This window comes from Ramularia collo-cygni (genome assembly GCF_900074925.1).
Source record: "Ramularia collo-cygni strain URUG2 genome assembly, contig: RCC_scaffold01, whole genome shotgun sequence".
In the NCBI taxonomy this organism is placed as follows: domain Eukaryota; kingdom Fungi; phylum Ascomycota; class Dothideomycetes; order Mycosphaerellales; family Mycosphaerellaceae; genus Ramularia; species Ramularia collo-cygni.
Genome location: NW_019716255.1, coordinates 2729453 through 2743706, shown reverse-complemented (window position 1 = coordinate 2743706; position 14254 = coordinate 2729453). Strand labels below are relative to the sequence as shown.

The following is a 14254-nucleotide window of genomic DNA, read 5'->3' as shown; positions in this document are numbered from 1 at the left end:
TGAAGGGTAAGAATAGATTGTTGCAGAAATATCGGATCTTTTGTGCGTCTGGGCATCCCACCGACGAGCAGGCAGTGAAGTCCAGTCGACTTGAAAGATTTGAAAAGTGAATCATTACAGAGGTGCATATTGTTATGCTCATGTAGGAAGAGTGAGGATACTCATGTGGGAAGGTAAGGAGTAAGGCGCAACTATTTTGTCAAAAGGGAAGACTGAGACTGAGTGGTGAAGCATGCTGTATGCCTCCATCCGCTTGCTAAATATGTGCCACCACTCATTACTGCCTCACCGGACTTGATCATGCTCATGTCTCCGAACTTTTGAGCAGATCTAGCATTTTCATTCTGACCCCAGATATCTCCCATGCATAGTCCGAGACTCCCTCTCGCGTCCTTCCTGTCGCAGTGAGACTGTCCTTCGAAATTCCCTTCCCCGGAGGCATGATCACTGCCTCGATGGTACCATGGAGTCACTCCAATACCAGTCCCATTCCCATTGCCGATCCGGTGCATCCTGCAACCAGAAACCGACAACTGCAATCTTCACGGGATGAAGCAATCAACAATCGCCTACACTACCATCCTCTCATAATCTCACTCCACCACAGCACACCAAACCATCATCCCTCAAGCAAGATACCCTTCAAACCGGCTTAGCAACCTTCCTCACCTCCCTCCTCCCCGTCTCCAAATCCTCAAATTCCCTCCAACTAACCGGCACCATCGAATTCCCCACCTCACTAACAGCCATCACAACCCCCAATTCATTCCTCGCCGTACTCGCATAATAACTCCTCTCATCCCCCAGCGAGATAATTTCCGCCCGCACAATATCTCCCACGCGAAAGGACTCGGCGACTTTGACTTTAWCAATCTCCGTCGYGCGTATGTCTTGTTGGCGGATCAATGCGGGGAGGGGCTCGGAACAGACGTGTGTACCTGAGGCTCCCAAGGCGAGGATTGAGAGGTGCGCTTGGCGCGGGGTGGTGCGGGTGATTTTTCCGAGGATTATGGTTGAGGTTGTGGGGAGTAGGGGACCTGATAGGCGGGGGATGGATGTGGTGGTTGTTGTCGTTGTTTTGGAGGATTTGTTGGTGGTGGTTGTGAGGGGGGGACCTGAGATGCTGGCTATGAGGTTTGGGCCTGTGATGTGTGTTCCTGTGCCAATTGGGGAGGATGTGGAGGGACCGAGGATTTGGCCGGGGAGAGCCATGATGATGGGATTGTCTTGTGATTGATGTGGAATTTTGTGATTTCTTTCTTTCTCTCTTTCTTCCTTGATGATGTTGATGCTTGAACATTGAAGTTTCGCCGCTCATAACTTTATCTCAAGCGACGATCGCGGCGTTCGGAGTTAACAATCCCCATCTCCATTTCCATCTCAAAACTTCACCACACTCTCTCTCCAACACAACAACACAACACCACCCAAAAAAAATGTCGTCCCTCCGCAACGCCGTCCAGCGACGCAACCACAAAGAACGCGCCCAACCAACCGAACGAGCAAAATGGGGTCTCCTCGAAAAGCGCAAAGACTACAAACTCCGCGCCGCCGACCACAAGTCCAAAACCAAGAAAATCGCCGCCCTGAAATCCAAAGCCTCGGAGCGGAATGAAGATGAATTTTACTTTGGAATGATGAGCAATTCCACCAAAAATGGGGTCAAGATTGCGAAAAAAGGGCAGGAGAATGGTGGGGGTCAGGCGTTGGATGTGGATGTGGTGAGGTTGATGAAGACGCAGGATCAGGGGTATTTGAGGACTGCGTTGCAGAGGTGTCGGAGGGAGATTGCACGGGTGGAGGAACGGGTTGTGGTTGGACGGGTTGGGGTTGATGTTGAGGGAGTTGGGCGGGGGAAGGTGGTTTTTGGGGAGGATGGGGAGGAGTTTGCTGTGCGAGGTTCTGGGAAGGAGGTTGATGGGGATGTTGATGTTGATTTTGATATGGATTTCTCGGACGAGGAGAGTGGAGAGGAAGGGGAGGATGTCGAGGAGGAGAATCTGACGCCCGAGGAGAAGTTGGCCAGGAGTAGGAAGCAGCATGCGTTGGATGTCAAGCGGAGGAAATTGGAGGCGTTGAGGGAGCAGGAGGAGAAGTTGAGTGCTGCATTGGAAGCGCTGGAACATCAACGGGCGAAGATGAATCATACCATAGGCGGCACGAACAAGGCGGGAGTCAAGTTCAAGACCAGAGAGCGAAAGAGATGAAGTCACTCGTCTGCTGCTCAGGTCAGGCCTGAGGTTGTGCGAATGTTATAATGATACCCTTCCAATACAGTACAGTCCATTCTACATTCTACATCTTTGCTGGCATCCTCACCGCTCCATCCAAGCGTATACACTCGCCATTCAAATATGGATTCTCCACGCACTGCCTCACCAAACTCGCGAATTCCTTTGCATGCCCCAAGCGTTTCGGGTACTCAGTATTCGCAATCAAACTCGCCTTGGCTTTGGKCGGCAGCATATCACTCATAGCAGTCTGAAACAAACTCGGAGCAATACTCACCGCTCGAATACCATTCGGCGCCAAATCTCTCGCCAAAACCAGCGTCATACTCCTAATGGCACCCTTGGTCGCGGCATATGAGAGTTGACCGACCTGTCCCTCAAACGCCGCCGAAGAGGAAACCATAACAATGACTCCTCGTTCATTGTCCTCTCCCAAAGGTGCATTTCTCGCCATATGCGGCAACACCAAGCGAATGAGATTGAGCACTCCCCGAAGATTGATATCAATCACCCAATCCAACTTCTCCATCGCAATGGGATTGAGATTTTTATCCAGAAGTTTCCCCGGTAATCCCACTCCCGCCGCGGGAATCACGCCTCCGAGAGGAGCGGATGTTTCTTTGACCCATTCGATGCATCCTTTGACGGCCGTCTCGAGGGATTCGGTATCTGTGACGTCGACTTCGAAGAATTTGGCGCGAGAACCGAGGTCAGATGCAATTTTGGAGCCGTTTTCGGGGTTCAGGTCGAGGATGGCTATGTAGGCGCCGTGGGAGTGGAGGTCGGTGGCTGTTGCGAGGCCGAGGCCGGAGGCGCCGCCGGAGATGATAAAGGTGCGGTCTTTGATGTGCATGGCTGTGGTCTTTGATGGGGAGTTGTGTTGTGTTAGGTGAGGAGAGGAGAGAGAGAGAGAGAGAGAGAGGGAGGGAAAAATGTTGGACTTGGGTAGCTAATGCGAGATGCCGAGGTATCTATCTTCTGTTGACTGAGAGATGTGGTGAGGTTCGTGAACTCTCTTTAAACGGCTTGCGGTGGTGATTGTTATCGTAGAGCAGCTTGTCTACAATGACATGCAGCTTGGGAGGGTTGATGCTGTTCGTTGTGCAAGGATGGAGGATGACATGTCTCGCTTCGGGGAGAATGACGGGCTTGTCATGTGAAAGCCCCGCCAGCTTGAATCATGTCAGATTCGCAATCGGATCACACGTCAAGACAACCGTTAACCCTTCCCCATTATTCGTTGCTAGCATTTCTCCAGCACTTCATGATCCTCGATATGCATGAAAATCATGCGTCCAGATCCTGCGAACAAGCAAGCAAGTAGGTATTCTTTCGATCTGCATCACGACGACAACAATCCAACATCCCACCTGTAGGCTGCCTCCTACAATTTCCCCTTTCACCACTTCTGACCCCCAAGCATTTCCGTATCCTCCTAACATTTCTGCCAATCATGCCCGTCCGACTCCATCCACGCAAAGCTCCACCAACACATGGCAACCCCCGAACAACAGCAGGGAGACGGACATTCCAATATAATCAAACCAGCCAAAGGCCATGTCTAAGATCGACGGTAATGGCGTCGGGCGAGAAATCTACATACCCCAAGACACAATGTACGCCGCTTGGGACCGCTTTGTCTTGTGAAGAAGAAGCGATGAGACGGAGTCGCGAAATTTGCTCCACATGGCGAGTCGTCGTACAATATCTTATAGCTAGAGGATTCTCCTAGTAGTGCGGAGAAGGTGCGGGAGATAAAGGAAGGGGGAGAGAAGAGAAGATTGACAATCGGGAGTGAGACTGGACGTGCATCACGCCAGCACATGTTGATGGTCGGCATCAGACAGATGACAATGTCTCCATCTGTTCGCTGGGCTGTGGATTGTTGATGCTGTTTGCGATWTCTGCAAATGTATGATGATGTTCAGAGATGGAAGAAATGTCAGGTGAATTGACATGTGAAACTCCCGCTTCGCTGAGGTGCGCTCCACTTTACGGAGTTCGGACCGCCTCGCACCGCTTCACGTCGACCTTTACCTTAGACAGCTCCACCAAGAAATATCAAGTATGTCGCATCGAGTCGCGTGAACATTTCACCTCACCAAAAACACCGCCGACACAACCAACATGGCCACCAACGGCCACCCAGCAACTCCYCCCGCCCAAGAGTCAGCAGCACCATCAGCACCACCAGCAACAGCAACAGCACCAGCAACAACAGCACCAGCACCACCCTCCCCCAAAGCCCAACCAGCTCCCTCACAAACACAAACCCTCCCCGAAGTACCCCTAACCTCCACCCAAGACGACGGCCTCTCCAAACGCCCCCGTGACGCCCGCCTCATCCACCTCGTCCTCTCCTCCCAAGGAATCCACTCGTACCAAGAACGCGTACCCCTCCAACTCCTCGACTTCGCCTACCGCTACACCTCAGGCGTCCTCTCGGATTCCCTGCGCCTCTCCGCCGAAGGCTACCACAACCCCCCCGCAGCCACCACCAGCACTTCGAATGCTACGGGAGGAGCTCCCGCGCCTGCCGCATCCGCCAAAGCAAAAGCCGCGGCGGATGATAGTGGGAATATCACCGTGACGGCTCTGCGGCAGGCGATTGCCAGTCGGCATGGATATGCTTTTCAGGGCGCTCTGCCCAAGGAATTTATGATGCAGCAGGCGGCGCAGAGGAATCTTATTGGGTTGCCCAAGGTTGAGAGGGGGTATGGCGTGCAGTTGCCGGATGAGAAGTATTGTTTGACTGGCGTTGGGTGGGGGTTGAAGGAGGGGTGGGAGAGTGAGGAGGATGTGCCCGTGTTGCAGGAGGATGGAGGGAGGGTGGCTGTGGTGGAGAGTGGGAAGGAGGATGAGAGGATGGGAGGGATGGATGGTGGGGCAGAGGATGATGATGATGATGATGATGATGATGAGGGCGCGGGGAGGATGGAGGATGTCTTTGGCACGGATGCGGGTGGGGATACTAGTATGATGGAGGATTGATCCCACCTGGCTGGACATGTCATGGGAAGGGAAGATGAGATTTGCTTGGGTTTCAGCGAGGCGTTTGGTGTTGATATGCTTTGATTGACGGAGTTGAAGTGGATTTTCCTTCATTTGTCGGTGAATTAAGGGCTATCTTATACCCATCCAGTCATATCGAGTGACTGCGAAAGACGAGGTCCAATCTCCTCACCACCATTCCTCATGAATCATCCCATCTCCGATGAAGAGAGTATACCAGAACGATCTCCCATCAACATTGAAAACTCAACCCATCCTTCTTAACCACATTCCTGCCCCCACCCGCAAACCCCGTCCCCTCACAACTCAACTCCACCAAACCCCTCTCAACAATCTTCTCCTTCTTCTCCAAATCCCTCTTCCTCTTCTCCTTCTTCCCCTTCCCCTTCCACCCCGCCGTGACATTTTCCTGACAAACATAACACCTCACCACACCCGCCTGCTCGTCTTCTCCATCCCCCTCCCCAACAACAACAACATCATGCGCACTCTTCCCCTCGACTTTCTGAAACCTCGCACTGCAAGGTTTGCAAAGCACATGTCCACACGGTTTCGCCAGGATAGCTTTTGTAGAGTTCGAGAGGACTTTATGGCAAGCCGGACACATTCTCTTCATTTCCCATTTTTCATCTTCCGTGGCCCCTTCTCCCGTGCCAGACTCCTTCGAGGAGGATGTCTGTCGTTCCTCAGTAAACCGCACCGTAATCAAAGACCTCAGCGCGAAATCATGAGGTTTCGAATTCTCGGCCGCGGGACAAGTAGGATGTACCTTGCCCACTTTTCCCTCTGATTTCCTCTGGTTCGAGGGAGTTTCTCCCGGCACCCAAAAAGAAGGTAATTCCGATTTCGCCGAGCGTTCCTCTTGCATCATTTGTCTCTTGATGCTTTCCCGTTCCCTCGAGGCTAATTTCTGGCCTGCTTCCTCGTCGAAGTGGAATTTCCTCTTCTTGATCCCTTCTTGCGTCTTCACATCATCCTCACCAATAGCAGTATTCCCAGCAGCAGGAGCAGCAGCACCACCAAACTTCTTCACCCCCTCAAAACCAGCCTGCAACCCCTCAAAATCCCTAACCTCCCTCCCCCTAACCTCCTCTTCCCAAACCCTCTCTTGCAACCCCTCTTCCAAAGCCCTCCTCTCCAATTCCCGTTCCCCACGTTTCCCTTCCTCTTTCTGCGCCAAAAGATTCCTAAGCGCGCATTCCCGACAGAAAATGTGGCCGTAAGAAGCACAAGAGACGGGATCTCGGGAGGGGAGAAGACATAATTGGCAGCTGGCGAAGGGGAGGAAGGAATCCCGGGTGAGGTGTGTGGTTTGGGACCCCCAGGTTCCGCGGAGTTCGGCGCGTTCATGGGCTGTGAAGAAGGCGAGGGAGGTGTTTCTTTTGCCTTTTTGCGGGGGGGTTAGTATTTTTGGAGGGTGAGGATGGGGGTTGTGGTGTGCTCTTACTGTGTGACATTGTGTGTGGTTGGTGGGAATTTTTTGAGAGATGTTTGAGAGAAAGAAGATGTCGGAGCGAGCGTCGGATTTTAGCTCGGAGTTTAGTTTATGATGCTGGATTCACTTCCAATTCTTCGGTTGATGGATTCATCACATGAACACGATCAAAAAGCATATCGGATCCACCTGTCGATACAACACATGGCGCACTGGTAGTAAAGCAATAAAGAAAATCCTCCCAAAATTCATAAATTCTCAACAAGATACCCATCTCAACCCCATCATCATCACACCTTCTCGCCCCCAACAACAACATCCTCATCATCCTCCTCCTTCTTACTCTCATCATCCCTACCCATATCCTCCAATTCCACCTCCCCTTCATACCCACTCTTCAGCGCCATCTTAACCTTATCCACCACCCTCTTGGCCGGAACTCCCGTCCGCTTAATCGGTGCCCCAATTGCAATCACCAGACTCGTGGCCGCGAGCGCCACGCCCGCAAGCCACGTGGCATTCAGACCTTGAATGTAAGCGGCAATGACGCCCGCGAGATCCGCGCCGGAGAAGGCGGTGGAGAGATTTGAGGCGCCGACGGTGGAGACGAGGGTTGAGGAGATGTTGGGGACGAGGGAGGCGAGGCCCTCGGCGAGTTTGTTGKTGAAGATACTTTCGGCCATGGAGACGGACATTGCTCCGGAGATGAGTTGGAAGACTGTGATATATTGTCAGTGACAAGGGTTCGAATTAGGGTTGTGTTTGGGCATGGGTCTCTTACAAAGTACAGTAGCTGTCACCACCGGAATATCCGCTCCTTGGGACTGTGCCTGGGATGTGATGATGGGGATTTGAATTGCGATTCCCACTCCCGAGCCAAAGAGGATTTGATAGCCGAGATATTTCCCCATATCCGTGTTCTGATCCAGAGTGTAGAGGAGTCCGGCGCCGGTGAGGACTAACATGGAACCGAGGATGATGTGGTATTTGGGAAGTTTGGTGTGGCGRAGCAGGGCGCAGGAGACCATGGTTGCCACGGCTGTTGAGGTTTGTGATTAGTATGTGCGGGAGATGTATCTAGTAGTAATGTAGTTGGGATGGACGTACCACTGGAAAGAATCAAAGGCAAGTTGCGAAWTCCACTCGATTGGGCGGATACTCCCAGCACAGCTTGGAAGTAGATGGGGAGGTAGTAGATTGTGAGGAAGTTGCAGGCGTTCATGCTAAATCACACCTCAATGTCAGTACATCTTCATCTCCATCTCATCCCAGAGGTAGGAGTGACTTACAAGAAAATGAAAACACAACACGCCAGAATCGTCCTGTTCTTCAGAATCCTCCGATTCACAGAAGAATAGTTATCCTTTTGGAAAGCTTGAATGACGACAAAAGCAATCATCAAGAGAATCCATCCGATGAAAAGTCCAATAATCTTGGCACTGTTCCAGGGTAGAGCCTTGCCTCCTTTCTCCAACGCAATCATGTAGCAGACCAGAGCGCTAATGATAGCCGTGAGACCGAGAGGGTCCATTTGGAGGAAGATTTCCTTGGCGGATGCACCGGACCAGCGAGCGCCGGAGGGTGTGTTGTAGAAGATGGCGACGGGTCCAATGGCGAAGACTCCAAAGGGAAGGTTGATGTAGAAGCTATAATATAAGATCTTGAGTCAGCCGGAATCGCGAGATGACCTCTTTCATGATGGGTGGATGAATGGGATACTCACCACCACCTCCAAGACAGCTGCTCGGTGAAGACGCCCCCAAGAAGAGGTCCCGCCACACTAGCCAGACTGTAAATCGCTCCAAAAGTTCCCGCAAATGGAGCAACTCTCTCCGGAGGCACGATGTTGGCGAGAATGGTATAGCAACCTCCCGTCACTCCCGAACCGCCCATTCCCTGAATCGCACGGCCAACGATGAGAACGGCACTGGAAGGTGCGGCGCCTGCCACCCGATAAGTCAACATTCACATCTCTCCGTAGCATCTCGGGGGATAAACATGCAGGGGATGTGGGGGAAAAGAGCAACTCACCACAAAGCGCACTCCCCGCCTCGAAAATCACCAAAGCGAGCACAAAAGACCATCTCAATGGAAAGTTCTTGTACATCTTCCCCCAAAAGGATTGGAAAGATGCCAGAGTTAGAAAGTAGGCGGATCCATACCATCCGACATCCTGCAGACTTCCGTAGGTATTTGTGATCTTAGGAATGGCTGTCGACACGATTGTCTGTTTTTCCCCAATGAATATCAGTTCCACCGGCATGCAAGATTACTGTACGAAGAGAGGGAGAATTCAAGAAGAATGAGTACTCACCATATCCAGCGCAACAAGAAACATACTAATTAGCAATCCTCCAAATATCAATGCGAATTTGATACCCGACGGATACTGCGGTCCTGGGGCAACATCTGCAACTTTTTCTTCTTCCGTCGTTTCTGTCGCTTGGTCCTCGTCTCCTTCGAAAACGCTTTGAGCGGGAAGAGCCGTGAGATCTTGTTGCTCCTTCTCCGCGCTTGCCATGAGGTTCTGCTCATGAAGACTTTGCCTGTGAAGTTCCAGAATCCGGTCCCGGTCATGCAGACTTTGTCTGTGGACTTCCATGATGTCCGGCATCCTGGCGGCTAAAATTCAAGGTATCGCGTCGTGTGTTTATGTGTTTACGTGTGTGTGTAAGTGTTGTTGTATTTGTGGTGCAAGAGAGAGAGACAGAGAGCCAGCCAGATGCACAGGCCGATTGGAAATCAAAAAACGTGCATAAGCGGTGTAAAAGAAGATGGCGCGTATTCTCAGCAAAAGCGCATGACGARATACTGTGAATATGGGTAAGAAGAGAAAACGAGATCGATAGTAGTAGCAATGATGAGCAACGAAGGACTGTGTGTGAGCGGCAACACGGACAATGCACACACGCACCGACGTTGAGCCTTATGTAGATAGCACGGGCTGTCTACGGATCCTTACACTTTGCGGAGCGCTGCCAGACTACTGTAGAGGCGTGGCTGCTGGGGTTGGTTAAAGGCTGGGCACGTGGAATTGCGCATCTCGCGATGGTCGCATCTCGCCAATGAGGCGATGTGCATGCAGGGAGTGTCGTATTCCTTATTGGTGGCAGGGGTGAGGAGGATGATGGTCGTCGGCATGTGGTGGTATTGTAAACACCGTCCTCCGTGGGTTCGCCATTGGAAACATCGTAGACACGGCATGTCGGCGACGCTAGAGATGTGTAGTTGGGGACGAACGTGCGTTGGCGTGCGTACCAAGGTAGGCTAATGTATTGCGGTTGTTACGTTTGCAGGAGGATGAGGTTATCAAAAAGAGCCRAAACCCCCGAAAGCGCCGAAAGCGATTGTTGGGGAATGGGTGACTCTTTTGTCAGCATCGCGGGGTGACGTCGATGCACGTGGAGTATGTGCAATTGTGCATCCCAGGCTGATGATGCACGATGCATACAGCATCTTTGGAGGGAGCGAGTGTACACGGAGGTACACGTCAAAGGTACCTACACATCGGCGACCGAACGTTGGCCCCTGTCGCCTTCCTTATGCAGACAAGTTCCAGCGGGAGCAGGGGTCCTTATGCTAGGATCTGGTGTCCATGGAAAAGATTGATGTCTAACACACGAGTGTGTATAAATGCGCGACCTCCCTCGCTGTATTTGTTCTGCGATGTGCAATATGTGGGATCTGCCAAGTTGGAGCCAGGCAAAACTGAATCATGAGGAATGGACTTCGTCATGGGCTGAGGAGTAACGGGTGATTTGGTTGATTGCCTTATGGTGGGCTGATGGTCAGGATGGCGGTTTTCCGATGAAGTCTCCGCGTACCTTTGAATTCCAAGAGCTTTCTCACCGACATCACCACTTGAACAATGTTCGGCTGATCTTGTGGTTGAAAGCTTTGCGCCGCAAAATTGTGGTGAGACAGCAGCAGATGATGACGATGAGTCTACCGATTCGACTTCGGAGGTGAGGAACAGCGATTCGTCTTCGGGCACGGTGTGTACATCTTCTTGATGCAAACATGCGGGATTGCATGTCCGCAACACATTGGTTAGACAAGGTCTATGCTTGGTCCAGAAAGCGGTGCATCAGCACGGGGCCGACTTGACACTGTCAGTCGCGCTCTCTGCTACAGGTGTGAGCCTGAAATCGTTACACATCGGTCATGTCCCAGCAGCTCCATCAAATCCATCGATGCACTGGCGTGCTGGTTGAAAGTTCCTTTGGAGCGTCCACGGTTCCCGTCTCAGGATAGCTGGAATAAGCTGCTCATCGCTCCGCAGCTGAATGGTCAGGATAGGTTGGGGAGATGTCCAGGCTGCTTCCAACACGGCCACCTTTCGAAGCGCATCTCGTGCTGCTTTCCTTCGATATCCACTTAATCCAGAGTTCTCCTGCAATTCCATCGTACAGATGCCCGAGCAGCAGCATATACGCTCCACACGGGTGCCCAATGTGAGGCCTTTTGATCAGGTGGACAACACATTTCTTCGTCGTAGCATCGTTCATCGTGCTCTCGTTCCCCGTGACATGGATATGGTACCGTCCCATCTTCCTCCGCTACCATCATGACGCTCTTGCATCTTTTGCAGGTTCCATGTGCAGTCCTTGGCGTCACTTCAAACTGACATAGACCTCCAGCACACTGATCTGCCGAATCCTCGCCTCGGGCCCATCTTCCGCTTCCACTTCCTCCCTCTTCTCGCCATCTCCACCCTCCCTCTTCTCACCATCTCCTCGCTCCTTCTCCTCATCCCCCTCCCCCTCATCATACTCAATCCCATCCACCACCCCCGCAGTCCCCGTCTGCAAGCGAACATTGTACAGCCCATCCCTCTCCTGAAACCAACATCCCACCTGCAATCCCTTTCCAATCGCCTTTCCCGAAGCCTTGAACACCACCTCCTCCCCACGACCACGCCGCTTGATCCTCTCCGCCGCAGCTGCAATTTCCGAGATGGAGTCATCTTGATTCCGCCGGCGGGACGATTTGGCAGCAGTAGTTGCCGCTTGTACTAGACGCTTTTCGGAGAGCTGCAGGAGTTTCTCGCAGCGTTTAATGGCCGACATGAAGGGCGTGCGGGCGGAAAGATAGATGGTCTTGGCGGACGCGGCGGAAGTGTAGGGCGATGGGAGTGGAGCGTGGAGGATGGGTCGCTTTTGAATCCGCGCGTTGGAGGGGAGCGGTGCTCGTTTATTCCGGTCCTTCTTGTGGTGTTCATTTTTGGAGTTCTTCGGGGTCGGCGTCGATGTGGCCATGATGCCGTCTTGTCAATGTGGACGATGTTGATATAGTTGATGGTTGGAGGAGTATAGCTGGAAATAGACGTCCCGATCGACAAAAGATCGACAAGCCACACGGACACAGCTCCGTCGACATTTCAACTTCACGATATATATATACACCACATCCTACATATCATCCAGCCATATCCCTCACATAATCATGGCCATCCTCCTCCGCCACATCCCCCTCCCCTCTCCAACATCCTACACTCACGCCGCCACTCTCCAACAATCCCTCGTCTCAGCTTTCCTAGCCCACAAAGCCTCCCCCAACACAAACCCTCCAATCCCTCCCACAGTCCTCACCGCCCAATTCCACCCGGTCTACACCTGTGGTCGTCGTGAAATCGGCACCGTCACAGACTCCCAAAGACAATATCTCACCGCCCCATTCACCAACAACCGCCAAGCAGAATTCATCGAAGCCCTCCGAGGTGRCCAAACCACTTTTCATGGACCCGGACAATTAATCGCCTATCCCATTATAGATCTCAAACGTCACAATCTCACTCCTCGCTGTTATRTGCGATTGCTGGAGAATACCGTCATGGATGTTCTAGCCAAGTACGATGTCAAGGGAATCACGACGGAGAATCCGGGAGTCTGGACGACGGATGGCGAGAGGAAAATCTGTGCTGTGGGGGTGCATTTGAGGAGGAATGTTACGAGTCATGGTGTTGGGTTGAATGTTACTGACGAGCCAATGGCGTGGTTGAGGAGGATTGTTGGGTGTGGGTTGGAGGGGAAAGGGCCGGGATGTCTTGTTGGAGAGGGGGCGAGGGTGGAAGGGTTGAGTGTCGAGGGGGTTGGGGAGGAGTTTGTGAGGGTGCTGGGGGAGAGGTTGGGGGTTGATGGGGTGGTGAGGCTGGCCGAGGGAGATGTGTGATGGAATCCTCACCTCGCCCCTCTTCAACCTGCTCATATTCGATTGGCAGTCTCTGGAACGCATGACGCAGATGTAGCTTGCATCAGGGGTAGCCTCAACATACGGACTTCTCACCGTATGGATGACAAGCACCGGACTGAGGCCGAGCTGGAAGGATCATGCGGCCACGCAATACACTAAACCCAGCTTGTGGCGGATCTTCACGCTACATCTCCCACTGAAGGGACCGAAAGCTTTCAACCCGGGGGGTACGGTGCGAATCATCAGAGGCCAGTTGTCAGACAATCAACCTATGCCGGATAATCATTCTTCCCAAAAGTCGAACAACGATATCACCCCGCACCATCCAGCACCAAATGCCACGATTGCGTCTCAAAGCTGACCTTTACCTCGTCAACGACACGTCCAAGTAATCAGGGACGCATCATGCATTGACAAGTCCCGCGAAACTTGAAAGACTCTGAGTGTAAAATCACAGAACCGAACTTTCCTAGCCCAGACGGAAGAAACTCCAAATCTCATCATCAAGCAGTGTTCCAATCACCGGCCAACAAATGGTCAATGACTGCTCCCTAAGAAAGGCATCATCGTCGATCATATGCCATTTGCAAGTAAACCTCAAGGGACATTCTCTAACGTCCCACACCTTTCGCTCAATCATATTGAAGCGCTTCGAGTCATTACGAGGAGCATCCCACGGGTAGGTAGTGGCGGAGAGCGTACTACTACTACATCGAGAAAGAAGAAAAGAATGGAGACTGGAAAAACTCTAGCTCGGAACTAAGGTAGACTCTTCTCAATGACTGATATCTAATATTCGAAATTTTTGTTCAATTTTCGCTGGTACAATCTGTTTCCCCCCGTTGACTGCCATTAGCGGACCAGTACATTAATCCAATGATCAAATGCGCATTTCATTATGTTTTGTTAGAGTGGATGGACATCACCTTCTTGGTTCAAAAAGGACAACGAAGATGTATAGTAGGTTGAACCCAAGCAGATTCTTTTCAATAACTTGTGTTCAATTTCGCTGGTACAAGTCTGTTTCCCCCCGTTGACTGCCATTAGCGGGCCAATATATCTATCCAATGATCAGATGTGGATTTCAATCTGTTCGTTAGAGTGGATGGATACTGTTAGACTGTTTCTTCCGTCGTTCTGCCATTAGTACGCCAGTAAATTCATCCAATTATGAGGAAGATGTATATGGTAGAAAATAGAGCTTGGACCCACGCAGACTCTTTTCAATGAGTTTTGTTCAGTGTTCGCCAGTACAAAAGTGTTTCCTCCGTCGTTCTTCCATTAGCGGACCAGTACAATCATCCAATGATGATGATAGAGATGAGCAAGGGTACTGTTGACCTTGAAAAGCTGTGGGTGGAAATTGACATTGCTGACATCCTCT

The 14254-nt window shown here is 51.7% G+C and overlaps 8 protein-coding genes; 3 read left to right on the top strand and 5 right to left on the bottom strand.

Moving 5' to 3' along the window:
- Window positions 1-642: 642 nt before the first annotated feature.
- RCC_00925 (related to CSL4-core component of the 3`-5` exosome) lies at window positions 643-1212 on the bottom strand (the record flags this gene model as incomplete). Its single annotated transcript, XM_023766141.1, has 1 exon — window positions 643-1212. The coding sequence occupies one exon, from the start codon at window positions 1210-1212 to the stop codon at window positions 643-645; it is 570 nt and encodes a 189-aa protein (XP_023621909.1).
- Window positions 1213-1436: 224 nt separating this feature from the next.
- On the top strand, window positions 1437-2207 carry RCC_00924 (related to cgi-94 protein; the record flags this gene model as incomplete). Its single annotated transcript, XM_023766140.1, has 1 exon — window positions 1437-2207. The coding sequence occupies one exon, from the start codon at window positions 1437-1439 to the stop codon at window positions 2205-2207; it is 771 nt and encodes a 256-aa protein (XP_023621908.1).
- An 88-nt stretch (window positions 2208-2295) lies between these two features.
- Window positions 2296-3084, bottom strand: RCC_00923 (probable 3-hydroxyacyl-CoA dehydrogenase; the record flags this gene model as incomplete). The annotated part of the gene is made up of 1 exon (XM_023766139.1): window positions 2296-3084. The coding sequence occupies one exon, from the start codon at window positions 3082-3084 to the stop codon at window positions 2296-2298; it is 789 nt and encodes a 262-aa protein (XP_023621907.1).
- Window positions 3085-4358: 1274 nt separating this feature from the next.
- On the top strand, window positions 4359-5222 carry RCC_00922 (related to TFIID and SAGA subunit; the record flags this gene model as incomplete). The annotated part of the gene is made up of 1 exon (XM_023766138.1): window positions 4359-5222. The coding sequence occupies one exon, from the start codon at window positions 4359-4361 to the stop codon at window positions 5220-5222; it is 864 nt and encodes a 287-aa protein (XP_023621906.1).
- Window positions 5223-5475: 253 nt separating this feature from the next.
- On the bottom strand, window positions 5476-6114 carry RCC_12278 (uncharacterized protein; the record flags this gene model as incomplete). Its single annotated transcript, XM_023766137.1, has 1 exon — window positions 5476-6114. One exon carries the CDS (start codon window positions 6112-6114, stop codon window positions 5476-5478), a length of 639 nt encoding a protein of 212 aa, XP_023621905.1.
- Window positions 6115-6968: 854 nt separating this feature from the next.
- RCC_00921 (related to major facilitator (MFS1) transporter) lies at window positions 6969-9292 on the bottom strand (the record flags this gene model as incomplete). XM_023766136.1 has 7 exons in its annotated part: window positions 6969-7396; window positions 7460-7717; window positions 7786-7901; window positions 7968-8324; window positions 8402-8621; window positions 8710-8905; window positions 8993-9292. The coding sequence occupies 7 exons, from the start codon at window positions 9290-9292 to the stop codon at window positions 6969-6971; spliced, it is 1875 nt and encodes a 624-aa protein (XP_023621904.1).
- A 1999-nt stretch (window positions 9293-11291) lies between these two features.
- Window positions 11292-11936, bottom strand: RCC_00920 (uncharacterized protein; the record flags this gene model as incomplete). Its single annotated transcript, XM_023766135.1, has 1 exon — window positions 11292-11936. One exon carries the CDS (start codon window positions 11934-11936, stop codon window positions 11292-11294), a length of 645 nt encoding a protein of 214 aa, XP_023621903.1.
- Window positions 11937-12123: 187 nt separating this feature from the next.
- Window positions 12124-12849, top strand: RCC_00919 (related to lipoyltransferase; the record flags this gene model as incomplete). The annotated part of the gene is made up of 1 exon (XM_023766134.1): window positions 12124-12849. One exon carries the CDS (start codon window positions 12124-12126, stop codon window positions 12847-12849), a length of 726 nt encoding a protein of 241 aa, XP_023621902.1.
- Between the last annotated feature and the right edge of the window lie 1405 nt (window positions 12850-14254).